Source organism: Pundamilia nyererei, unplaced genomic scaffold (assembly GCF_000239375.1).
Source record: "Pundamilia nyererei isolate P.nyererei 1_Seehausen unplaced genomic scaffold, PunNye1.0 scaffold00006, whole genome shotgun sequence".
NCBI classification, from domain to species: Eukaryota; Metazoa; Chordata; class Actinopteri; order Cichliformes; family Cichlidae; genus Pundamilia; species Pundamilia nyererei.
In genome coordinates, this window is record NW_005187407.1 from 4157670 (window position 1) to 4185238 (window position 27569).

General features: G+C 42.1%; 1 protein-coding gene across 1 annotated transcript; it reads right to left on the bottom strand.

The window, feature by feature from the left end:
* Positions 1-475: 475 nt before the first annotated feature.
* On the bottom strand, positions 476-27121 carry gas2l1 (growth arrest-specific 2 like 1). The gene is made up of 5 exons (XM_005722159.2): positions 25908-27121; positions 15982-16089; positions 7983-8079; positions 6982-7285; positions 476-5180 (listed from the first exon to the last, which is right to left on the bottom strand). The coding sequence occupies exons 1-5, from the start codon at positions 26607-26609 to the stop codon at positions 3101-3103; spliced, it is 3291 nt and encodes a 1096-aa protein (XP_005722216.1). The 5' UTR covers positions 26610-27121; the 3' UTR covers positions 476-3100.
* Between the last annotated feature and the right edge of the window lie 448 nt (positions 27122-27569).

Consider the following 27569-nt stretch of genomic DNA (forward strand, 5'->3'; position numbering starts at 1 on the left):
CTTGCCCTATGACAGCTGGGATGGGCTCTAGCTCCTAAGGCTCTAGCTTCCAGACTGACTAAACACTGGAAGGTTTAAAACAAAAGTTTAAAACAAAAATGTCAACAGTTTACAATATTTTTGAACTTATAATTATAAAAGACTATGTAGGGATTAGCTGAATTATTTTATCCAAATAAATAGTAATAAAAATTGAACATTTCAAGCACATTGTGAGGAGAAACAACTGCAGCATTTTAACTCCATTTTGAACGTCACGAAGCAAAATCTGCAGGACGCATTGCCATATTTAGTCGTGTCTTACCTATGCAACAAATTATTTATTATGTATAAAAATATAGTGAGTAACACTGTGCATGAAGAATAACAGAAGCACTTCTTTGCTTTTCTCTGACATGCACTGTAGCACAGAGAATCCAGTCACTGCTGTGCCAAAAGCTACACATGAAAAAATGGCCAGAGCATCATCATAAACTTCAGAGCAAAAGATTTATTACAAGAACAACTTGACAGCATTTTCAAATTCAGAAAAAAAAAAGTGAAACATTGTAGTATTGCTATTTCATACACACAAATTCCACAATGTCAAGCAATCTGTACATTTAACCAAAGTTTTAGTGAAAATGGCATCTGATCACAATCATTCGGATTTTGCTGATTGGGGCAAAATCCAAATGTTTATGAACATTTCATAAAATCCTCTGTAGGCAGAAAGAGCGGATTAGGACAATCAATCGTTTAAAGATCGTAGAAGTCATGGCTCAGTTAGCCTGTACATTTAAAACACCAAATCGGTGTTCGAACAAGCCAAAACAAATGTAAAATAAAAAGAATTAAGAGTACATGTGTAATGTGTTTATACACGCTAAACTGCCCACCGGCTACATATTGCAATCAATGTCGCTCTAACAATACTGATACATCATGAATCATTTGTAGCAGTGAGGAGTCAACACATGATAAAATTACTGTATCTTTAAGAGATGGGACACCATATAAATAAGTTCACTTTGCCTTCAAATCACTCTCATTTTTAACTAACAACATTTCCACTGATTCTGTCTGTTGTCTCGAACTTGAGAAACAGATGTCATGTGAGCCCATGAAAGCTGATTTCATAAATAAATAAATTAGACCAGCACTACTTCCCTCTTTACTTCAAATCTGTACATATTCCCATACAGTATGTACATAAAGATATACACACTCTCCATTCCCAGGCCATGCTCTGTTAGTGTCCAGCAAAAACAATTTTATCAACATTTTCTTTTCTTTGCCTCCACATTGTGTGGAAAACAATCATCAAATATTAATATCAGTTTTTCCTTCACTCAAATTCAGAAGCTCTTGAGATTCTATGGTTTCTGCAGCCCACTAAACAGTACAACCGCTTTCCAACTTTACACCCTTCAACACATGCAAAATACCAAAAAAGCTAGTAATGCAGGCTCTGTAGCTGGAGTCTGGCTTGTCATATTGATGACGATTGTGTGAGAGCTTCACAAAGTAGGCTCAGTTTCCAGTTACAGTATCCATTATTCATGCACCCCTGCACACATGCAGACACTCGAGTTAAAGCCAGTCAGTCTTCATCTATCAAACCTTACCATGTCATACCAGACCATTATTGGCTCTAATCAGCACCAGGACATTTCAGTATCATATCAAGACAACATTTTCTACCACTGAATAAAACATTTCTCTCTTTTTTTTGCCACTAGATGTCACCATAAATTGCGGCATATTATTGAAATCCATCTGTTAAATAGGCGATAAACAACCGAGGGTATTCAGAAGAAATACATCATATATATGGTTTTCATTATTTGCACATCCACCTCAGGTATAACTTATAAATGAAACTGGCTGGTAATGTTTTTTTTCTCCTTCACATTCACACCCAAACTGTCCAATTATTATAAACAGTTAAAGATGGCAATGTAGTGTTACCTAACAGATTTTAGTGATGTTTAGCTAAAAACATTCAAAAAAATTTAACCTGTGAAAAATTGTTTAAGGCAAAGGGAATTTTCAAGGCATTTTCAACACCAGTATTGCATAGCTAAGGCTGCACAGCACTGAATACAGTGAATATGTACATTAGACTGTATATTCCAAGCCTTGTCTTTACAAAATACCCACTCTCAGCATGTATTTACACATTCATTCTCTTTAGCATTTAATTCCAGAGTACAGTTTGGTCAGAGGAGGAACTCAACATTTCAAATGTCAGTGACAACTATATAAAGTAATATAACCTTCCCCCATGCTCCTCATATTTTTGTTGTACACTCAATGCATTTAAATTAAACTTTTTAAAATTTTACTGCATTAAACATAATCTTAAAAACCGGTGAGACATTAAGCATTCAAACAAAAAGCATCTATCTTGTCTAGAACAGCTTATTATTATGAAAAGCTGACATTGTTAAATAATAACATGAAACAACTGTACAGAAACTGGTAGTGCGCATAATGTTCATAGAGCCAGAGATGAGTGTACCTTAGTCTATGTTACTGATTATTGTAATGTGAGTATAGTGAGTCATATATGAATGTGGACAGACTGAAAACATCACAGTCATCATGCCAGTATTTTCACTATAAGGCAAGCAGAAGTGCTATGGCAAACCACAAGAGGGAGCCAGTCTGCATGACTCAAGGACTAGTGTTTACATCAACCCCTGGCACTTTACCATGCCCCCTTGGTGAGGCACATGGCAGCACATATGCTCTCGGTTTCTATTTCTGTGTATCAACCGTGAGAATTTCACTAGTGACTTATATATAAAAAAAAAAAGATTGGCAAAAGCATCCCCATGCACACATTAAAATAAAAAATTACAGTAACTTAAAGACCATTCCTTTGGTAATAAATAATTTGGCTTGAGTGCAAAAAAGCAATGTGAAGCCCTGCAGTTATTCAGGGGAGAACCTAAATGGAGAAAAAAAGGAGCGTTTGACATGCAGTGAAAACAGTCTGTCCGTAGCCCATTTTTATCTTGTTGGGGTTTTTTTGTTTTTCTCTTTTTTAAACACAGTAGTTAAAGTTCATGACAACAACCCCCCTCCCGTGTACTACCCACAGTGTCGTTTTGTGCTACATCCAAGCTTCAGTGTCCACGCTGCCTGACTGTGTAGGGTAGGCGCAGTCTTTGTTGCCCATGGCTGAGGAACGAGGATGAGGATGGATCATATCAGCGAAGGCCTGGTGCAGGCCCTTGCATGTGGCTTGGCGACTGGTAGGATGGGAGCTCTGAGGAGACAGCGGTGGGGTGTGGCAGGGGGAAAGAGTGTTGTTCGCCTGCAGGTCTCTGTAGCTGACGGGGGTGGGTATGCGCGAGGGGCCGTTTTCGGGCCTGTTGTCAGTGCGGGGCCTGAATCGGGTCCCCAGTTTGTGCTTAGGGATTGGGTCAAGCCTGTTTGCTCTCTTTGGCCCTTTCTTAGCCTCCAGCATTTCTCCATCAGCGTCCCCGTTAGTCAAGGGCAAATTTGGTGGAGGTGACTCGGAGCGGGATTCGCTCAAGCTGAAGCACATGGAAGAGTTTTCACTTGAGGAATCCTGGAAGGAGCAGTCCTCAGAGAGGGGAAGGGGAAGAGATGATGGACAATCCTCAGAAGCTGGGAGGTCAACACTCCCGTCACCATTTTCCATGTCATAAGGTAAGTCTACCTGGTGATTTTCCAGTGGAACATCTCCTTCAGGCTGTGTGCTCCAGCCAAGAGGACCCTGTTGATCTATCATCCCCCCTTCAGGAGGAGAACATCCATGTTCTCCATTCATATTCCCACATTGAAAAGCAGGTTGCGAGGAAATGTCATTCATCAAACTATCTGACTCTGTGTCTTGAAGTCCAGTCAAGGAAGAAGTGATTTCTCTCTCTTCCATGGAGCTGGAGATAGCTGGGAGCTTCTTGTGACCCCCTCCACACTCCCCCCAGTGTTCAGGCTCTCCTTGACTAAAGTTGTGTGGTCCCCCAAAATTGTGTCCAGAAAGTAAATTTAAGGAGTCCTCCAGTGGGAAGTGACGAGGGTTAGTTCTCTTGGATTCCCTGAGGTCAGGAAGAGTTCCCATCTTGGCCCCCACATTCAAGGAGGAGGTGGATGAGTTGGAAGAGGAATAGGCAGAGTCATTGACATTAAGATCAGTGAGTACTGCTGCCGGATGCATCCCAGCTCGCTGCAAGGTGATTCCACCAGGAGCTTTATTAGACACTGCTCTAGCCTGCTGTGTATTGGCAAGATACTCGGCCTCAAAGCTGCGATAAAGATCATGCTCCCTCTGGGGGTCTAGTGCTGGCAGCAACGGGAAGCCAAAGCCCAGCCCTTCCTCCTCGGGTTCCTGGCATTCCAGACCGGATGCGTTCTTATGGTGGCCTCTCCCAGCAGAGCGGGAGCCCTGTGAGGTCCGAGAGGAGCGGGCGGCATGATGATGAGAGTTGCGAGGAGATGAGTGTGGTGAACGTCGCCCCCCTGATGTCACAGGTGGTAACAATCTGCCTTTTCCTACGGAGGGTGAGCGAGGGGCAGGAGGCCTAGGAGTAGTTATGGTCTTCTTGCTGGGACTACTGCTATTGTTACTCTGGACCCCTTTAATAGGTGAGTTAGAGCATGAGGACGATTGCCTTTTGGAAAACCCAGCAGCCATTCTCGGAGAGGATGGGGGCAGTTGTTTGGCCCGAAGATCTTCTCGTCTCTCTGAAGGTGGAGGCTGAGGATCTCTGTAGGAGAGAGCGGGTCCTGGGCTGGCATCACTGGACCGAGTACGGCTGGTCAACTTACTCTGGCTGTGGGACCGTGGACCAAGAAGCCTCCTTGGGCCCTCATTTCCAAGAGAGCGGCCCCTTTCTGTTCGAGGCAGCCGTACTCCTTCGGAGGAATCTTGAGGTGGGTTGGGTTTGAGTATCGGTGTGAGTGCAGAGCGTTCCCGTGACTGGCTGCGTGCACGAGGGAGTGAGGGACGCAGGGATGGGCTCTGACTTCCGGCTACAGGCCTCTCGATCATATGTTTCCCCTCTTTACGATTGACAAGCAGTACTACATCTTCACCCGAGCGCCGTGAAGCACCCCCAAGATACTGGCGCCCCCCGCCTCCTCCTCCTCCTCCCTTAGAGGAGGCCGTAGAGGAGTCACTGTCACCAGACAGACGTCTTGTTAGTGGTGTAATCGTCTCCTTATTCCTGGAACATAAGCAAGAAACAGATTAATATATATTTATAATACCTACCACATCTATAAAAGTAATATTTTCTTATTGAGTTTGTGTTCATATCCACAGGCGGTACAGTCTACACGCCTGTGGTAGTATACAACCCCCAAGACACCCCCAGATTTTCGGAGTCACCATATTCCTTTGTACCAGCATGTGACCTATAATGTGTAATATGCAGGGATTTTTGAGTATTTCCAACCTGCCGCTGGTGCACACAGACAGCGTGTCCGACCTCAGGCTCATGTGTTTCTTGGAACAGTGGGCAGTGACAGCCAGAGGGATTACAGCAAAGATGAGAACAAGTGGGGGCAGGATTAGAGGTCTCATAGTTTTTCTAGCCCAACACACACCACTGCGCTTTCCTGACCAGAACACACTCCACTGTCACGCACCAGCAGGACCATCGGGTTTAACTGTTTAATCAGCTCAAAGTTCACATTACGGGAAAGAGAAACTTAAATAGATCCCATGAGTATTGATCAACAGCATACTGCTGGTTATTTAAAGACCTAGCAAAGGCTTTGATATTTGTTTGATGGAAGATTTCAGGCATTCTTACATTTTCTATACAGCACTCAGTCTGTTTCTTAAATAATATTAATAAAGTGTATTTGCATGATTTACTGAGCATAACTTGAATTTTCACTTAAAAAATAAAAGCAGCATGAAAAGAAAGCAGACACATTATTTATTACAACTTAAAAAGCCTATAAGACCATTTCAGCACAACAGCCCACTGTGTTCCTTTGTGATGACTTTTAATTACTGATTTAGAGAGACTTTTGGGCGTCATGCTTGACTTTTGTGGTTATCCTTCAGAAACTATATTTGTATTTATTCAGGCTTACTAATTTATCTGCATGGAGCCCACCTGTTGACCTACTTCTCCACTTAGCTGACCAGTTGTCGAGGGATAGTTGTCAGATTAGTCTTTATCTTTGAAAGTGGACTCTCCACACACACAGAGTTAATTGAAATGAGCTGCTGCCTTGACGTCTGGTCTGAGCTATCGCTCATAACAGAAATGAGCTGGATATTGGCTTAGAGCCAAAGTAAACCACCATTCAGATTGTAATTATGTTAAACAAAGGCACCCACACACTCTGACATATTCAGAGGTATGTGGAACATTTTTCCAGCTTCATGGATTTTAGACTTAGAAGACTTAGAAGACTTTATTTTATCTATTGTCTCTATATCCATATAATAAACGCCATTGATAAAGATCTCAGTATTACCACCCTTTCTTTGATAGGGCGCTTCAGAAGTTTGTGGTTATATTTGACACTGACTTTACGGATCATCTGTTTGCCTTTATATGTAAAAAAAAAAAAAAAAGCTGAAGCAACAGTTCCCTCAGTATCGAATCCATGATAGATGATTAGAAATCGAATTAGTAAAATGAAAGGGAATTGACAAGTCCTTAAGAGAGCTGATTAAACATTATAATCTCTACCTTGCAGCCACAAGGAGGTGCTGTAGGGTGGCTGTGTGTTACAGATTTATCAGGGCAATGTCACCTGAGATTAGAGAAATCTGCTCTGCTCTAATCTGGGGCTTTCTGGTGTATTTGTTGTGTGTATGCCACTCTTTGTGTGTGCATGTGTGTGTGTCTGTGTGTGTGTGTGCCTGTCAACAGACACAAAATCACAGGTCACAAAAATGAGTATTTCTCCCAGGCTACCCATAGCAGATTCATTTCTTATCATCGTATCACACTTACCCACACACTTGCCTGCACACTTGGGTAGACACACACACGCACTCACCTGAGAGGATTAAAGTGGCGGGGCTCTGAGCGATCTCTTGGCGGCTTTGGGAGAAGACTACGTGCTGCGCCAGAGTCGAGCTCTAAAGAGTTCTGAGGTCGGCCTGGTCGTGCAGAGGAAGATGACGAGGCACACTGAGCAGAGTGGGGCTCCAGGGACCGCCTGTCAGAAGGTTTATAGGGTGCGATGCCATCATTTCGCCAGTGTGGACCCGGGCTGGTGGAGCGGGAGGAGTGGGCGCTCGAGGACTTGCTCTGGGCTCCCTGACCTTGGCCACTAGCTTTAGCCTGATGGTAGCGGTGGGCTGTGGAGACAGATTGTCAACAAGTGGTTTGGAAAGACTTCTAACCAACATTGGCAGACAGCCTGTACAAGGATAAAAGACATCAAGTGGTCAAGAAATACACTACTGTGGCATCTAGCTCTTTATTAGCAGATAAATTACAGCAGCTGCTGCCCACAAAGATGGACTCACTAGTCGAACTAGCCAATCAGACAATGATTTGTCATGTAAAACACTTAGAACAGCTTATAACTCTATTATCTTCAGCATGGCCTCTTACTTTAGATCAGGATGTATACTCTCTCAGAGTTTTAGGCATGAACGTGTCCTAATTAAAGTAGCAAAAAAGTTCAAAGTTGCTGTACAGATGTGTTGTTGGATCATGTAGCAGACAAGTTATTAAAAAGTCAGAGCCTCGAGGTTCGGTATGACACAGACTGACTGTTGATGGGTGACATAACTATTCAAAAAATAAGTCAAACAGTAAAAATCTGATAGATGCAAAGACGGAATTTAGAATTTCTCATATCATGGTTTTATATCCGCAGGGCTTGAATGACAAATACAGTTTTTCAATGATCCACAATGTCTGCCGTAGTCGCAACACAGCAAATCAGATGTGAATCATAATCTGTAATGTATCATGATTTATGTAACCCGAGCCATGACAATAAATGTGTTTTCTAAGGGGCTAGTGGAGAATAGGAAATGACCTCACCGAAAGCAGCACAACGGCACGGGTCATGCTTGTCCAAATAGTGCTCTAATGTGTCCCAGCCCCCTCCGACACGCACCATCACATGGGTACGAAGGACCTGTAGCGGAAAAATAGGAAAAAAAAGAGATGTCATGCACATGCATATTCATACATTAAAAAATTGCTAAACCTTTGAGTAAACTGCGCCAACACACACACGAGTAAACATATTCCACAAACAGGGCAGCTTGCTGAAGGCTGCCTGGCTGGCCCTTAGTATTACATAACCTCTAGATGTGCCCCTGCATGTGTCCCCATCTCTCCTTTCCCCACAACTCCTCTTTCTCCAGCATCACCCCCAGCTGCTGCCATTATGAGGGGTATTCATTACTATGCCAACCCACAATTAAACAGAGTACGGTAGCATAACAAAGAGCTCGAAGTGTGCTCTGGCCGCTTCTCGCTCATGCCTCTCAGCTGTCTTCCCCGTGTTTTCAGGGGGTAGCAGGGTGAATTTGCATGGAAATAACTCACCCCTGCTGTCCCCCTCTGCTGAGACTTCAGTTATCAGGGAGAGGGGCAATGAGAAGAGGGGGCCAGGAGAGCCATAACACAGAGGGGGTTGGTGGATATGTCCCTTCCTCCCCTCTATGAGGTGCACACTTCCATAGGATCAGTCTCACTCCCTCCAGGCAGAAGCTGCCTTCACCGAAGCAACACTGCTTGCTTGATGTGACAGCCCCGTGGATGCATCCCCCTACCTTGTGTTGTGTAACACAGTCTGCCAGCCACATGTTTTGAAGGCTGTAACCCTGTCTTTGAGGCCACAGAGGGCAAAGTCATAATGGCGAATCTGTGCAAGCCGGCACAGAGTTTATTTCCACCAAATCACACGTTGCACAGCATCGCATCTCCGTGTCCCTGGTCAGAGAGAGGGCACAGACATGTGCGACGAAGTCTGACGCCACCTTCTCCCCAGCACAATCCCCGCCAATCCACTACAAGTCATTTCATTGGCCTTGCTCCGCTACTACATCAAATCCGTAAAAACAGCTGATCTGCTTATCTCTATCAGACGTGGAAGCATAAACTGCTTATTCTCCAATGCTTTGGCCTTATGTCAGTAACAGGTTTATGCTTTCTGTGATGCTGCGAGGCCATCGCGAGCCAGCAGTGAAAAGCAGGGTTGCGCAATGTTCTTAATATATCATCATATTCATCACTGCAGTACTAACAGTTACAAAAAAAAAAGATCAAAAAGGTAGAAGGTTGAAAAAAGCGAGGGACAGACTGTTCCTGGAAATTCTGCAGAAGAATATTTTGACTTGGTTTTAATTTACAATAATATCTCTGCTGTATATTCTCTCCCTTTTTCTCTTTCTCGTTCCTTTCTTTATATACATTTTTTGAACCATGAAACTTTTATCCCCCTTTTTTTTTTACCAACTTTTAAAACTGGGTGTCATTTTCTTAAGCATAATACATTCTTGTTTGTTAAACTGATACAGTCATGTGAACAAAGTTTTTATGGGACTCCACGCAATCCTGTGTAAAACTAACTACTTCCCATGGTTCAACAGCTTGTAGAGCGACCTTTAGCTGCAATAACTCAAAGTAATAATTTTCTTTACTGTACATTACCTCCTATTCTGAGATGAGAAACTTTCTGTCTTTTATAAAAAACATCCCAATAAAAGCATCTTGCTGATTTTACTTTGAAAACTGCACCAGATATTAAAAGCCTCATACGATAAATTTCAATTTGTACTGCAGTATAATGACTACAAAGAAAATTACTAGGGGTCTAAAAATGCTATTTGTGCTGTATTAATTTACAGGCTCTGCACAAAGCAACTTCACTGTCGTCTCCTAACAAGAGAAAGGTACTGTGTGTTTAGGATAATCCCCATTTTATCATGTGAGATGCTGAAACATGATTACAGAGATTACACATTTTACGCAAATGCACAAACTACAGCATCACATAGTTCTTTTCATTTCACTTCTCTTTGTCTCGTTTCCATATTCAGTAAGGTTATTACGCATTTCCCCTTTAAAAAGGAATGCCGCAGAACTGCTGAGGAGTCAACTGAGGCTGAATAGATGTTTAGGGACCATGTTCCACTTTAAAAGAGCGCTCAGCTGCCAGATTTCCCAACCAACGGAGGGGTATCACCAGTACAGAGACCCAATCCCTGTTTCTATGGCAACAGTGAACAGAGACTTCTTGTCATCATTGCGGGGGCGTGATAAACCAGCGTCTTCTTAAATCATGCTGGTGACTTAAAAAATTGAGCTCATGCTTCATTTCATCTGTTGTGAATGTATCGCCTCCCACTAGGGAGCAACCTCCCTCAAGGACAAAGATGCTTTATTGAGCCCCCCGTGTTCATACGGCTGGCTTGCTCACTCGCTTTTAGGACTTCATTCCCTGTTTTCAGCCCGAGATTCTTCTTACAGCCTCGCCAGCTGAATAGGGGTCTGTTGGCTTTCAAGGCGACTGCCCGTTTCCTCCCATCAGAAGAATAAGGGAAGCGTGTTGGGTGCACTTGTAGCTGCTTGAGCATATGTGTAATCTCTGTCATCCCCAGATAGGCGTCAGGGGGAAGGCGGAGCAGCATGCACACAGCCAATCTGACAAGTAAAAGGCTCAAAGCACACTCATGAACACACAAAGCCCATTCTCAAATTTAAATGTTACTTTAAATGGCTGCTGCAACAGGCGAACACATGCTTATGCTGATTAAACTGCTTATAAAACACGTCACACACCATCTCAAGGACTGCATTCGAATTATGCGGAGTCAATAAAGGGGAAAGTTACTGTGTGTATTGTTATCTATTTTGAGGAGGGGGAGGTCTAATATTTTGAGACGACAGTGACTTTTTGAAACTGTTCTCAGTGGCTAATAAAAGCATGTCGAGCAAGGATGTCAAACTCATTTCACATCGAATTTGCTACATTTACTACACTCCACTTTGATCTCCCCTTTCTGTCAGTCTACAGAAATGAAACTGGCAAGACTCTTCAGCCATAAATTATAAGACCTAAATGTTTAAAGTTACAGAAATCTATAAGTTAAGTTTGTCCTGCTTTGCATTTTACAAAGCCATCCAGTGGGCCAGATTGGACTCTTTACCGGGTTGATTCTGGCCCCCAGGCCTTAAGTTTGAGGATAAAATTTCAGTTTTCATCCCATGAATTATTAATTATTTCAAACAAGCTAAAATCAATAAAGGTTTTCAGAAGCATGAATTTAATAACTTCAACATGGTGATTCAATTTTATATCCCACTATAAGTTTTTTGAAAGAGTTGAATAAAAAGGTTAGACTACATCAATGACTTAACCCAGGGATACTCCAGGGAATACTCATGCAGTAGACATCGGGTGCTATTACAGATTAGCTCAACTAATCCGAAAAAAACCCTCAAATTACATTTGAAAATTACAATTTTAGCGATCTGACAACATTTTTTTTTAAAAAGCGACTTAAATAACGGATGAGCAGAAGGCAGAAACCAAAAAAGTGCACCGATGATATTATTAGATAAAAGCACAGATAAATATTTGAATTATTTTTAAATAACATAAAGGATAAACCGTACTCAGACATAATAAACGTCAGCAGTTACTGAAAGTACTCATGTCACGCTCCCTGTCATTCATTAGTCAGTCAGACCTCTCAGGTGATCAGGGGCAGATCTTTTAACTCTTCCTAGAATTAAACGTAAGTGTAGCGACGGCGCTTCTGTTTACCGAGGTTATGGCTTTCGGAACAAGCTGACTGCTGACCTGAGATCAGTTACATCTGTGTATACAGTTAAAAACAGACTAAAAATCTTGTTAACTACACAGGCCTACACTTGGGTTCTTTTGTGTTAAGCATATTTAGTTTGCTTGTAATGAAATGCACAATATAAATAAAACTGCCATTCTTTAGTTTTTACTTGTTTCTTCCCGAGCCTTCTGCATGTGTCTGCCATCACGTTTAGTGCTACTCATCGTATTTCATTGTTACTTCTATCTTTTGGTTATTTCCTTTTTTAATCTGAATGTTAGTTTTCTCATTTGTCTCGTTCAGCTCTCACTTCATGTTTTTGCCTCGATCTCATTACTGTCACCTGTGTCTGCTTGTTTTGCATCAGTGTCTTATCACCAGTCAAATAATGTCTATAGATTCCTGTGTTAAAATGCCATTAAACTCACATTTATAATCTGACAGTGAATTAGTAATAGCCTCTAATGGCAGTTTCCTCCTTTATAACCACCAATTAATTGCATATATGTGTATACTGACCCACACAACTAATGACAAAATGTTAATATTGGAGATTCAGAAGCAGAGGGTAAAACCGTGGCTGATTAATCTATAACACTGCATCTGTATGTACTCCATGACTTCTCCATAGCATTCCTTCTGGTGCACCTGTTTTGGATTACCTTTTTGGACCTCACAGATTTTCAGATTCTTTGTCAGTGAATAAATGCTTTTTGCTTCCATGTCCTGGACTTGGGTCCTTTTCCCAGTGACACGTGGATGAATGGTTTCAATACTAGGCCAACAGCTATGCAGAAATGGTAGAAAGGAGAGTGTCCTACCCACAACTGATGGTTATGGTTAGCTGAATGTAATCACAAAGTATTTTTTGCATCTTCACATGAAGACTAAAGAACCCATTTATCCTTCATATCTACCAGAGCTGCAGGGATTGAAAAAGGTTGGAAATGACCAGCCTTTACTACAACTTGGGTAAGGTGTTTTTGAAAAATGCTATATAAAAATTTAAATCTTCAAACAAAAATGCTGGAAAATTGATTATTGATGCTGAGTCCACATATCCGGAAATGGAAGCTTGCTTGTTGTAGCAGCCAGGGAGCTCTGATTGCTGCAGACATGTAAATAAACCCAGAAACACCCCCATGGTACAACCACGCCTCATTCCCCCTTGTTCCAGGAATGGACTGGTGCCGTCTTGTCTTCCATAAAACTGCCCTGCGTTTGTCTTCTCCGTAACTGTCCTGTCAAACTGAGAGCTGGAGCCGTTTTATGGATGTTGTTGAATGTTGAATGTGTAAACCGGATGAGTGAGGTGTAGCTGTATGTGGGTGTTTCTGAGTGTGCGATCGGTGCGTTACTCCTGGCTGTCACAATGACTAACGTACATCACACAATTTGTTTTTCAAACATGTGTCACATTTCATTATATAAGTTGACGGTGTTGGCTTTTTTTCTAGGCCAAGGAGAATGCCCACAGAGCACAATTACAACACTGAGAAGAGCCTTGTAAAACACTGACGAGTCAACCCATTTTTAAACACAACAGCTCAGTTTTGTAGTCCCGGATCTGCATTGATTTTTCCTTTTGGTGTAGGACTGGCAAAGCAACTACAAACCTCACAGTCTCTAAATTAAGGACACATTACACACAACACATTTGAAAGCTGTTTTTTTTTTATCTATAACTCAATATGTATAAAAAAAATTCTCAATTTCTTAAACAAAGATAATTTTACCAAAAATGTAATCATATATTTTACATTACATCTCCTAGTGTGGGCCAAGTGGTGGTTCTAAAAGTGAAAATAAATAAATACTGGCATTAGAGCAGTCAGGCACGCCTACAGCAAACCCGGAAAGCCGTTCAAAGAGTCCATTATCAGGCTGTGGTACATGTTAGGTAAGTGACACCAAATCAATCTTTGGTATCAGACGACCTTCCTGCACTGTCCTCTGAGGCCTGGTGTGGGTTTAGTGGCAGCTTTTGAACTGAAAACGAGACCAACAGTCCAAGAGAAACAGGCTACAGCCAAGATAAGGAAAACTCAGGAAGTGACCTAAACCTCTATTTGTGTCTGGATGGAAAAAGTACAATCCTGGGAGTGGGCCAGATGAAGGCAGTTCATAAACACTCAAGAGAGAGAGAGAGAGAGAAATCATAGTACTGTTCCAGTTTAATTCAGCCAAACAGCTGAGGGATTTCTGCTGGGATATTATCTTGCTCTTCATGAACCAACAAATGATCCCATAAGGTGCTACCATATGGCTCCATGTAATTGCTGTATGCCCGCTGTGCTATGTGCCAAATATACACGCACATGTGACAAAATAAAGGAAAAGCCAACAGGTGACTTAGTAAGATGTTGGACCATCACATGCTACATGAACAGCTTCAATGCATCACTTGCATTATTTCTCCAAATCTATAGCACAGGAGAAACAGGAGCAGCGCCATTCTTCCAAAAGTTTGCGCCCTCGTTATGTCTTTTGATGACGTTGCTGTCTTGCCCTCCCCAGCAGAACAGAGCTATTAGATCTCCCAATGTTAGAGGTCCAGGATTCAGGTTTTTCTTTTAATTTGTCCCACATCTCTATAGTATGTGGTCGTATTGTCAGCTGAAACAAATATGAATATATACTATTCTTCCCTGCAGCTTACCCCTATGTTATAAGCTCCTCCCACTAGCAGGGGCACAGACATGTAGGCGCTGACATTTCGTTTCACAGAGAAATCCAAACATCCCAGGAGAAACTCCAACCCTTAACCCATTTAACTGCTGCATATTATTCCCTTCACAGAGTTTTTCATTCTTTACACCACAACCCTGAATCAGACCATTTCTATAACAAAATGCTGAAATTTCAATGCAGGTTTTTGTCGAACTACACATGCCACATACCTGGCTCTGAAAACCTTAAAAGAAATCGTCCTAATCCAGGTGCATAACTGCTCATGCTTTATTTTTATTTATTTATTTTTAGTAATTTGGTAATAAAACTTAAATCAGTCATCTGATTTCTGAAACTGATTTCTGAAGTTTTCACATCTGACAACGTGACAACAAAGTAATGGTTCCAGAAATATTAGGAGACAGATATTAAATCAGATTCACTTGTATGCCGATGGAGGCATTTACTTAGCTTTTGCTAAACACCAACATACCTGCGTACACCTTTCTGAATGTTTTCAAACATTACTAAATCAGCCAGTGGCCTACATGTCCAAATGACCATTAGACTGCAATATATGACATCTCCAGCTATTATATGTCATGTCACTGCACATATCATAAACCTAATTTAATCTAATGGATTCTTACATACTTATGTTAGGCCTACTTAGCTAAGCTACTGTAATTATAGTGTTATAGTTGGCTGCTGAATGTGAGCACAAATAAAGTTTGGATGCTCATTAAAATTTTCATCATTATTTTTAATAATAATAATTAAGGTATTAATCCTTAATAATAACTAAGGATTATTAAGGTAATTATACTATTTACAGTTTTTCTGGTGTGATGTGGTGATCTGGTCTGATCTCTAAGGTTCAAAACAGGACTGTGCTGTAAGCAGGTTAAGTAGTTAATATCAGTCCTATAAACTCCATTCTTATATCTATGCATCAGTGAGCAAGAAGATGAATACAGCATGCTAAGAAATGAGGTGGCGAGCGTTTTTTTATTAAATGTTATATACTAAAGGATCAATGGCTACCCAAACTGTTGTGGACAGTCGTCGGCTTATTTATGTGTTTAAAAAAGGCAAAACAAAGAGATAGGAAAGGATGGATGGGGACAGGAAGGGGGCCCACAGAGGCTGCTTATGTACAGACCCCAGAATTCTGAGATAAGCTCCTGGGAAGAGCAGAAATGTTGAGGGCAATCCTTTGTAGGACAGGATCTGTGCACAATTATGTAAACCTTGGTTGATCACAGTAGTTTTTCTTTGCCTAAGTGTGTTTTTAATAAAATGGCATTCAAATGAACAACTGTCTAACAAACATTAAATTAACATAAAGGTAAAAGGAGTAGTAAGTCATTAGGTTTGAGTACTTGTGATGTTTTTGACTGTCAAAAGTGCCCTCTCAACATTTTTTACATTCTCATGACAAAACTAGGGCATTCTTACACAACATTGTTTGTCCCCTTATCTGTCAGAGTAAAATGAAAGCATACAAAGATGTGTATCACAGTGACAAATATCTGATGATGCTAGGGTTTATCTTGGCGATGGCTTACTCTGATAAAGATCAGTGCGCTGGAGTCCCCCACTTTGTACTTCCCCTCTGACACCTTGATCATAGGAAACTGAGCTGGACAGGAACACTGCCCCAAAATCTCCCGAACCTGTAAAGGACAAAAACAAAGGATTTTTTTAGATTTTGGATTATTTATTCTTTGGGCACTTTAACATTTATTCAACAGGACACCAGGGAGCGACTGCGGGGGCACGATCAAACCCAGGCCAGGTGAGCTACAGCAGCAAAAACAAAGCATTTTTAACATTCAGATGAGCCACACATGATGTTGGATACCTAAGAGGAAGCTGATAATGATCCTTTCCTGTTTTTACCAACATGACATCATGATTAGTCACAAACTTGCAACAATGACCAACGCGCTGCTGAATGTGAGTGTTGTGTGTCAAAAGCACAAAGCCTCTGTTTTACCTTATGAGAAATGAGCAGTCTTCCTAAGTAGACGAGTGTGTTGGAGTGTGTGTGTGTCATCTTCCTGCCAAAATATTCTCTCCAACCCCCCCACTGGGTGATCAAGCACCGCGCCCCGCTGTCTCACCACAATAAAAGCCTTTTCTCACCTCGTCTTTTCAGAACATTTGGTCATTAAGTTCACCGCTAAATGTCACAAAAAAACCAAGAAAAACACAAACACAAAATACACACTGGATGTGCAAATTAATACTCTCCCTTTCTGGCTCTCTTGGCTTTTTACATGACCGTGTTTGTCTCTGTGACATCATCAACTAGAGGGAAGAAAAGAGCACGGAAACCAGACTAGTGGCGATGATGTCAGCAGGCCGGTGCTGCCAGATGGGGTTTGAATCGAGAGAGTCAGAGCCGGTGCCCTTGCTGTGGTTACGGGTGCTTATTAGGCAAGCAGAGTCAGACACAACTGCAGGGTGGAGTGAGATCGCTCGCTTTGTTGCGCAGGCCTGCCGCTCTTGCTGGATTGGACAACTTTGATGTTTTTCTTGGCGTCTCCGTCAGACAAAGGCGTGTGCGCACTTGTCGCGCAGCAGGGAGAGAAAGTAAAGCTGCAAAGTGGACCGAGGAGAGCACAGAAGCAGGATGAAGGATGAATAACTGCTTCATAGGTGTAAAATCAAGGGGAGGGATGCATGTAGATATTAATCTGATCAAATACCTGATTGTAGCTTCTCCACTTTAGCTGTTTACTGCACCTTTCATGCTATCCGCAGGGCTCAAGGGATATTGCTTGTTTGTGTATGTGTGTGTGTGCTCGCTCTACCTACCGCATAACCGGTATGGTGTATTCAGAGGATTAAGGTGTCACCTTGTTATTTTCTTGAAATAGCACCCTTCTTCTATCCCGTGCTAATTAAAGAGGGAGGCCTCAGAGCTAAGCCTCACATCTCACCTGCGCCTCTGTTCTGCCTCTCACCTGTTTGTATCGAGGCTCCTTTACTTCTTCTTACCTCTCTCGTCTGCTTTGTTGTAGATCAGCCTCTATTTTTAGCCCGTGCACTGCCTGACCAGACCTATATTTATCTTCTTTTTTTTTGGGTTATGCTTACATTTCTACAGCTGCTTGCTGCTTCTCTTTTTGTCCGCCCAGTCACCCACTCTTTCATTCTGTCAGTAGGTGGACTAGGCCTATCTGGAAAAACCCTAGTCTGTGTGTTAATGGAAAGACTGCTATGGCAACAGACGCACACATAGCATTACCCTTCCCTTTCTGACCATACAGTTTCCCTTCTTTTTTTTTCACCGCAGCCATAGTAAAGTCTCTCTCCCTTGGTCCTGTTCAGATTAGGTTTTCCTCTTAACGTGTCACATTGAGCACTGAGCAGGATGTACATTTGAAGTGTTTTTTAATAGTAACCCATTCAAAGAGCAGCCCTTGCATTTAAAGTATTTAGTCAGTGGATTCTTTGCTGTGAAATACTTGCACTTCCCATGTCTTCGCTGTGTCAACAATGACAGATAAACTGAAACTAAAACACGCACGGACACAGGCATGCACTGCATATGGTGGGGGGTGGGGGTGAGATGAAAAGGGAGGCGAGAGATGGGGTCACGCGGGAAACATGCGGAAGTGGAGCTGGAACACTGGGGAAGAATTGGGGGAGAAATTATGGATGCCTGCTGGTCTCACGAGAGACGCTTCCAGCGAGAGCTGCAGATGTTTGAGAAGGAAGAGAGAGAAAAAAAAGGAAGATGAGGGAACAATTCACAGCATGCCCCAATACTGGAAATCTCCTGCATCTATCTTAAGATAGGAATGCAGAGATGGTTTTGCAAGAAGACAAAAAATAATATTTTCAAGAAGGTTTTGTGATGCTTCCTTTGAACTGAAAAGCTGTATTTGTTTCTCTGAGGAATTTAACATTAAGATCACGTGTTCTTTTTAACAATCCCACAGCACAGATCTTGTCCTATCTGCGCAGTATGAGTCAACAGTGTCCTCAGTCCTTTCCTTCCTGACCTGCAAACACTGCAAGGCCAACTCATAGAAAAGGATGAACAGAGGAAATGGGAGCGGAGGGGTTAAAGATGTCTCGGTTTTGTTTTCTGTGCATATTCTGTGCTGATTTCCAATAAAGACAAGCGTGCAACGCTGAGACTTGACTTTGCATCTGAACAAAATGTCATCATCACAAAGGAATGTCCAGGGTTTCCAGTTTTTTTCTACTATTTGTTGCTGTATGGTTTGAAGTCAGTGGTTGTTATGCAAACACACAAACACCAGGTTTGATTTTTTTTCTTTCTGGTTTTGTGGCTCAGGGTTTTATTCAGATGTACTCTCAGATCCATTTGAATAATGGTCTGCTCCCTTCATGAGTCAACACCCACGTATGGCCACACATTTCACCAAACATAGGTGTGCTGGCTCCTGTAAGTGGCCCCTTTTATGAGTATAAAGGGACGGATACTCATTGCTAAATTCCAACAATAAAAAGTGAACATTACAACTCACTTCCCAGGAATTTCTTTCTACAGGGCGTTTCTAGATTTCGACTTTTGAGCCCTCGGTGATACAAAAGCGTTAATAAAAGAGCATGTGGCTCCGAGGTGATGTTTCCAAATGACAGAACAAGACTCTTCTCTTAGCTTATCTGCATGCCCCGAAGCCTGGAAGCTTCCCGCGATGAAACAAGCATGCCGTCAGATAAGAGACAAGAAAACTAGGCCACAAGAGGCTCCTGCTGTGTAAGGGAGATTTTTTGGAAGTTGAAGGGTTATTGCTTCACCACCCATAAGCAAGCGCTTCAAACCCTATCCACCTATTAAACCGCTGCCCCGACAGCCTGTATAAATGACTTCTCCGTGGACAACCACGCTTTCTCATAAACTGGGAACAGCTTTCGCACAAACGATCTCGTTAAACAACACGGGGGTGGAGGGAGGTGATGAATGGCTAAATGAATGATAATTATGTTTTCTAATTATGTTGGACCTGTAGCCCAGGGGAATGAACTAAAAGAGTGTTCAGACACAGTTAGTCTCCTGGAGTAAGAGCCTAGCCTAACCAGCAGAGAGAAGAAACGGAAAAACAGTTGGATGAGTGCCCTGGGGTCAGATAGGTCACCTAATGCCCTTACATGGGGAGGAGAAAAGGAATAAACACATTTACAATCATTCTGAAGGCAGCAGTCTGCTGTGCTGTTGAGGAAAAGTGCATATACACACACAGGCTTTAATACCGTTTTTGCCGTGAGGGTAAATAAATGCAACACATTCTAGCAAAACCTTTAAACCCACTCAGAAACATTTGTATTTTCTACTGCTCCTCCGTTATTATATCTGTTACCATTAGAAGCACTATTACGTTGGAAAATATCATAAATCTACATGTAATTTTCGTTCCATCTCAGGCTCACAAAAACAGTCTTGCTCTTCTACTAATTTCTTTGTTTATTGTCTAGTATTTACTATGTTTTTAACTTACTCGTTTACTGATGTGTTTGTTTATTTATTTCTCAGTCTTGAGTTGTATATCACTTATCTTCCTTGTGGAAAATAACTGATAATGACGCAGGGCGGTACCGCAGAGTGGACACTTGCATCCGGGGAGGAACTAGGGGATGGGACTGGAAGTGCGGCACCACTGAGGAGGTCTGATTGCTGATAAGCTCGCCTACAATTAGGAGTGTTTTTTATCTCTGACCCGCAGTGCCACGATTTCTTATTTCCTTGCGTATTTGTCACATTTATGTGTTTCATTTTACAATTAGACAAAGATAAATGATATTTTTAGAACAATTTCATTTATTGAGGGGAAAAGGTTATCATAACCTGTCAGGCCCTGTGTGAAAAAGTAATCCCCACAAAAAATATTCTGTAGACTGACAAGACCAAAGGTTTTTTTTAGAAGGTTTGTGTTTCCTTAAATTTGGTTTAAAACATCTGATTAAAAAGAACTTCATACTAACAGTCAAACACGGTCGTGGCAGTGTGGTGGTGCATCGTAGTCAAAGTCCGGACTTAAATCAGATTGGCATACTTTAGCGTGCCAGTATCAACGTGTCTAAAGATACCATTTCAAAGTTCTTAGTTCTTTGCTAAGTTGTCTGTTATGTGTAGACACAACACTGGTTCATCATTTAAGTTTTTATGCTTTAACTATTTATAGGTCAGTGTTAGAAGTTTGGCTTCCTGGTAGCACAACATTAAAGTTTCATACAGTACTGTATTCTGTCAAAAGAAGCATTAAAACAACAACTCTGGAACAAAGTGGGAAAGTAAGCATGCAAAACTATAGGCAGCAGCTAGTTGGCTTAGCTTAGTGCCCTGCTTAAAAGCATTTCCACCTCATAAACATGGTGGATTTGTTTGTTAATCTTTATGAAACAGAACTGGAAATATGTGCTTAACATATAATGTTTTAATTGGTGAGCTCCTAAGATCTCAGTAGATGTTTTTTGCTGTTTTATACTGTACTGTATGTTTGCCCAGAGGTGAAAGTGTAATCATACCTGCTACAGGATAGCTATCATTTACTGCTTTAAGGAAATCGTGCTCTGTAAATCAATGCCTTTTTTTTGGCCACATGACAAGCACCCACTTAGGCTGAAGCAATATAAGAGTCTGATGGGCATCATGTGATCTAAGAGCAATAACACCATTATTCAGCTGCTCCAGTCAAAGAGCAATATCATCATTCAGTGCATGAAAATGAATTATCCGGCCAAGGTTGGGCTGATTTGCTGGTTTGTCTCGATGAGGATCAACAACACTCAGCGCTCTCCTTGTGGCAGGCAAGGTTAGAGGAATTTATGTTTAATCCCCACCTGAGACCAGCTTGTAGAGGCTGCAGGCGGGTGCAGAAAATAACCAGCGAATCACTGTTCATACAGACAGAAAGAGGCAGATCAGACAGACACCCAGTTAAGCGATAAACATGCAAACGATCAGCTGATAGCATCAAGTACAACAATAAAGACATAAAGTGGGCATTATGCAAAACTGAGGACTCAGCTGTTCCATGTGCACCGGGCTGTCTGGAAAATAGCGATGAGAAACGAGATGGCGACAAGTATTACTGTGCCAAATAACCTCTGATAACAGCGCACCCCTTTAAAAGCAAAGTCCACTCAGCAAAGAAAGGAGAAAGAGTGAAGGGTGTTTCGCTCTCTCGGCAAAGCATCTGAGTGTGACCCGATGCAAAGCATGACCTACTTTTCCATTTCACCCTCTCTACTGTAGCTCTCCCTCCCAGAGCCACATCCATTCTAGTCAGGTTTAACGGAGTGTACAGTGAAGTCACTCTAGGCACATTTTCTATCATGCCCCCCCCCTTGTATACCGTGAATGCACGAATGAGACCATAAGGTCAACGGAGCAGTGTCCATGCATGCAGTCATAACACACACATTATGTCTTTATCACCCTCCCCCTTTGCCCTGCTGATGTTTCCATCCAAAGATCAAGATGTCAGCCTTTGATTACCTCACTGCCAACAGTAGCTATTCATTTCCTCCTTCCATGCACCCAATGAGACATACGGATCCACTCTTTGCTTCATCATCTCCAGTAGGGACAGATGTGGGGGGATGGGTTGTGAGGGCTCAGTGTAAAAACTGAACGAAGACTGAATGTTGAAGCCCGGGGTGTGAAAAGAAATGAACCAGTTTATATGAGTAAGCAAAAAGAAGCAAAGATGTGGAGTGAAGGGAAAAAATCTTGTGTTTCTAAGCTCAATCAATGTGCAACTGCTTAGGTAGCGTAAACAATGCATGTTAGCATCCATAATTTGTAATGATTTGGAATCAACAGATTGCAGTTTGTATAGCTACAACAAGCATATTTTACTATTCAGACATGCAAATACTCGCGTATGAAAAACACCTAGGAGGAGATTTTACTGAAAGACTGTCATCCTATAAATATTTAGGCATTTGGTTGGATGACAGACTTTCCTTTAAAGTGCATATTGGGCACTTTGTGAAAAGTAGAAGGTTAGATTGGGTTTTTATTATTGAAATCTGGACAATTTTAATTTATCAGTTGGCAAAAAAAACTTCTACAGGTGACATTCTTAAATGTCGTTGATTATGGTGGCATCTGCACGCTGCTTACGTTTCATTGTCTAGACTCGCAGCTTTTTTTAAGTGTCATATCAAATTTGTTGTCGCTGTGTACTTTATAATCTGGTTTCTTGGCCTTCGCTAGTTTTAAAGAGACAACTTCACTGTTATATTTTTATGTACAGCTTCCTTTTATATCTGTGTAAACCCTCAACATCTTCAAACAGCTGCTATGATTTGTGGTGCTCTACTTGGCTATTTTGCATCTTGGTCAGAGCGCATTAAAGCCGAATGCTTTCGTCTCCCTGGAAGAATTCAGAGCTCTCATAAAGACTTCTGTAGCTGAAGTGTGTAACTGCTACTCAGAACCTGGACCTTGAATTTGTATTGTTTTGACTCTGACTTGTTTTATCTTCTTTTATGTAATTTTCGATGTTTAAGTTGTAACGCTGTGATGGTGTGCCTACTTGACCAGGTCTCTCCTGAAAAGGAAATGTTAATCTCAAGAGACTACCTGGTTAAAAAAAAAACATTAAATAAAATAAATAAGAAAAAAGCACAGAGACCTGGAAAAGAGACTAAATGATATCTGTGAGGGTACAATGTGTGTTTTGGGGTGTTTTTTTTTGCCTCAGCCAATCAATGTCTTTTTCATAATCCCTGTATGATGATGATAGGACAGAAAAGCCCCTAATGCAAAGGATAAACAGTACGTGTGGGTATATTCAGCTCATCTGTGTGAGCCAGCTGCTGTCTGAACATCTTTGGGACTGAGAGGAGGAACATTTATTGCACTCAGAAGTCTTAGTCAGTTACTTCCCCAACATCAAAGTGGAGCACTGGAGCATCAGCCGGAACCTTAACATTGACAGATTAGTGGCAGACTCTGTTGGAGAGGGTGTGTTGAAACCAGGAATGTCAACAGCTTATGCCTATTGTATAGAGCATGTAGTTGATGTGACACATCAACTGTCTGCACTGCAAGTCATTTGTTTACTGAGTCACTTTATTCTTGCATAAGCCAAGTAGTCAGGGACAAATTACAACTTCTGTGACACTTCTGTGATTGCTGAAGACGTAGTTTGAGTTATCGTGGCCTGTCTGTATACTTTAACTAATTAGAATAACGACATGTAATCCTATTACCACCACACTTGCTTTGTCTCAGTAATAGGATTAAGTTGATTGACTAACCACTAAACAATGTGTTGAAGAACATCCATACATGCATACTTTTTCTTAACTGCTTATCCCACAGGACCGTATAATTTGAGCCTATCCCAACTGATACTGGGCGAGAGACGTGCTCCATCACAGACACAGAGAGTCATCCACACCAACACTGTGTGGTGCTGTGGCAGGGTATTTCTCTGTTTCTTAGCTCAGAGACTTTATATGAAAGTGTGATCTATTCTTTCATATTTGAACAATAAATAAATATCCTGTATCCCAGTCTCATGTGAAGCTGCCTTACAATAAACATTTCTTCATAGATATAAAGCGCAGCTCCAATTTCCTGCTTTTAATTGAAAGTATTACGGGTAAACATGAAAAGATGATATCCTGACTTTAATCAGTGATTGTGCGTGGGTATTAGCTCCTTCCACTACCTCACATTAATAATATTTTCTATAAGAATACATAGAAGCTAAATGGACGCTGAACGCTCACATCACCAGGAGCTTTCATGACATAAGAGGCTGATAATTAATTGATGATATTTTATCAATAATGCTACTGGGTATGCATAGGAAAGCGGTTTGTGGAGAGGTTGATAAATTATGTATTTATTTATTTGTAATGTAGAAACAAAATTAAGTCAATGTGAATTTAGATTCATCTCTTGTAAATACAAAAGTATCCTGGTGGATAAACTTGTGACTGTGCTTATAGAGGGAGAAGAGGTCTTGAGCCTTGCAGCTAGAACTGGGTAGCAGATATTGATCAAACTATGTAGATGATAATGTGGGTTTTATTTTTATTTCCTAGTAAACACCCTGTGTCAGAGTGCAGGAAATAAAGAGGTATTCAGTGGAAATATATATTACACATAGTCTGCCACCAACAGCTGATGTAATTAGACAGGATGTGTTACTAAATACAACTCAGCAGACAATATACAACATGCTTGATGATAGTGTACTATTTTAATGTTGCAGCCTGTGGACTAAGTGCCCTGATCAATTTTTTTAAGAGGATGGAGAGTTTATTCATCACACAGATGATAACAGAGAATTCCATCCCTAAACTAGTCAAAAACAGTCAAATCTGTGTCTCGATCACAGCCGAGGGATGCTGTCAGTGTAAAACACGGCAAAACGGAAAAATGGGGATGAGCATCTGTAACTTTCCTGTGATGATTCTCTCCCAAAAATGTAGCTCGCTTGTATAACCCTCAGTCATATGAGCGAGGGATAAGGACAGCGCACATCTTCCTCCACGTGCTCTCTTGTTCTTTGGAGGTCACACACACTAAAAATGGCTCTGCATGAGAGTGGCTGCTGACTGTCTCCCCTCCTCCCTCTCTGGTGTCCCTCACATTTTTGGTGTCAAAGACAGACATCAACATGACAATATTACAGCTACCCCCTACTCACAACCTAACAAGCGTGCGTTGTGCTGGGCTGTGCTCATTAGCTTTGCGCTGGTAAGATCTTTGCCTCCATCACATGTTCATGTGCAGCATGCTCTGTCAAAGGTCAACCAGTTCAGCACAATGAATGACAAGAGTTAATGGTTTGACTGCAGAGAAGAGAGAGCGTTTCAGAAGCAAAACTGCCCAGAGGGACATTCCCGGCATCTTGATTGAGCAGATACAGAAATGCCACATAATCAGGAAGCTTGTGATATTGTGTTGATGTCAAGCTAAATGAAAGAAAGAAGTAATACTAAGTCTCAGGGAATTTCTTGAGATGCAGGACCGGTATTTCCAGAAGAATGCAGCCGATTTGACCTGTGACTTTTCAACGCTTTCCTGTAGGAGAGGGCAAGGCACACAGGCCCTCCAGAATTGAAGGAATTTAACAGCACGTCTTAAAACAAACCCAGATGTTTGCACGCACCCACCCCACAGGTGATCTATCAGGCTCCTGTGTTCTTTATATCACTGACATGGTACTTTCAGAGCAAGTATTTCACTTTTGGCACATTTTTGTGTTTTACTGTGGGAGAAAATGGGTCTTCTGTGAGCTGTTAAGACGCTGTTTTAGCACCAGTCAAAACAGACGGGTTGATATTTGCTGTAGACCGAGGCCACGTGATGGAAAACCTCTATTATACATTTATACCGGTAATAGGAATAAAGCTTTCCTGCAAATCCACTTCCACACTTAAGACTGAACAGCGTGGGAATTGAGCAGAGGGATCATTAGGCTGCACTTAACCTTCCTCATAAAGCAGTTATGACACATTTTGGGTTTTCATTTGTTAAACTCACCAGTTCATCCAAATTTCGCATGTCACATAAAACTCTCTTCTGCTGCCAGATGAAGGGCTCTGGATCTGGCTCCTCTTCATCCTCCACACTCTTACTGCTTTCCTTCCGGCTGAAACACCTGCTGGGCGAGCTCTGCTTAGCTGGCTCCCCTTCATCGATCCGCAGGCTCTCCTGGTCCCGGATCTCCTCTTCGATCTCCTCCTCCAGCTGGATCAGCATGGGGGCCAGCATGCCGAACTTGGACCCACGTCGCGCCACCTCAAGGAGACACAGAACGAAATTCTTCTCGTTGCATTTCTCCACCAAGTCGTTGGTCTCGAACATGAGGACGTCTTTGATCCAGAGCTCCTGCCTGCACCAGGTGATGAAGTTGGACACGTTGTCCCGCGCTACAAACGAGCCGGGGACAACATTGCGAAACTGGAAGCCGACATCTTTAGATGGCAGCTTCATTGCCTGTGCAGCTTCGGGATACTCCAGCTGAAACTCGTGCGCGGCGCGGTTCACGTTGTTGGCGTGCCGACAGAGGACACAGCCCGTCGCCAGCCCTTCCATAAAGGTGTCCGCAGTGATATCCAGATCATACAGGGTGTTAAGCCATTCAGCCAGATCCTCCTTCATGGCATACAGGTACTCCTCGCTGGATTTAAAGGGCCGGATACTCTTGGATGCGGCGGATTGGATGTTGCTCTGATCAGCCATATTGTCGGATTATGTATCAATTAAGTCTACTTGATAATTCCCGATAGTCTCATTGCACAGCTGCGCTCCGAAGCCTCACGCGCAAAGAAGAGCAAAACAACCGCGTGAACGCACCCACGCCGACGTGCCATGAAAGCTCCTTGAAGCCAGGCTTTGTATCGTCACGAGCACATCGGGATACGGAGCGGCCGTGGCGCATGGATGCGTTTTCCGGATATCTGCGGAATTTGTTTCCTTTAACGAACGCATCGCCAAGTCCCGCGCGAGACCACCAGTTAATCCACACTGTGGCCGATGGGTCCTCGCGCCCACAGAAATCCACGTGTCGCCATATCAGTGTGCGAGGCGGTCAGCCGGAGCAGAGTGAAATGAAACGCACTCCGCAGCGCGCAGTCCTCGACTCATTTCACTGCGAACAGGCTCGGCCCATGATGCGCCGCCTCTTGCGCTGAATATGTTGACCTGCTGTGGCTCAGACCAGCACAGCGACTCGGTGGCACATCCCATTATGAGGGATAAACGGAAGAGAGGAAAACTTAACCCCCTGTTTCCCTCAGTGCTGTTTAACAGTAAAGGAAATCAGTGGTGTAGTCTAAGTAGGCTACTCTGTCGGTTTATTTCCACGCCACTCTCGACTTCTGCTCGTCTGCTTCACGGCCTTTATGGAATAACTTCAATATGAATAATAATAAAATGTTTGTTTGTTTGTTTGTTTGTTTTTTAATCAAATTAAACCAACCAGTAAGATAAAATAATGCAAATATAAGTCTCATTATTGAAGTGGCAGAAAAAAATATGTTTTTCTTTTACAAACCAATTATTACTGGAACTATTAATTATCCATGATAAAAAAATAAAATGAAAAAGCTGTAACAGTAAAAAGTAAATAAATAAATAGGACTTTATATTAAAAAGCTTGGCATAGCATAAGCATTAGTAGTATAAGTAGTGCAGAAATCG

Coding starts and splice junctions, on each gene's coding strand:
- gas2l1 (XM_005722159.2), bottom strand. CDS start 26,609: ATGGCTGATCAGAGCAACATCCAATCCGCCGCATCCAAGAGTATCCGG. Junction 16,090..25,907: donor TGCGAAATTTGGATGAACTG/GTGAGTTTAACA, acceptor TGTCCTTTACAG/GTTCGGGAGATTTTGGGGCA. Junction 5,181..6,981: donor CGCCACTTTAATCCTCTCAG/GTGAGTGCGTGT, acceptor CTTATGTTCCAG/GAATAAGGAGACGATTACAC.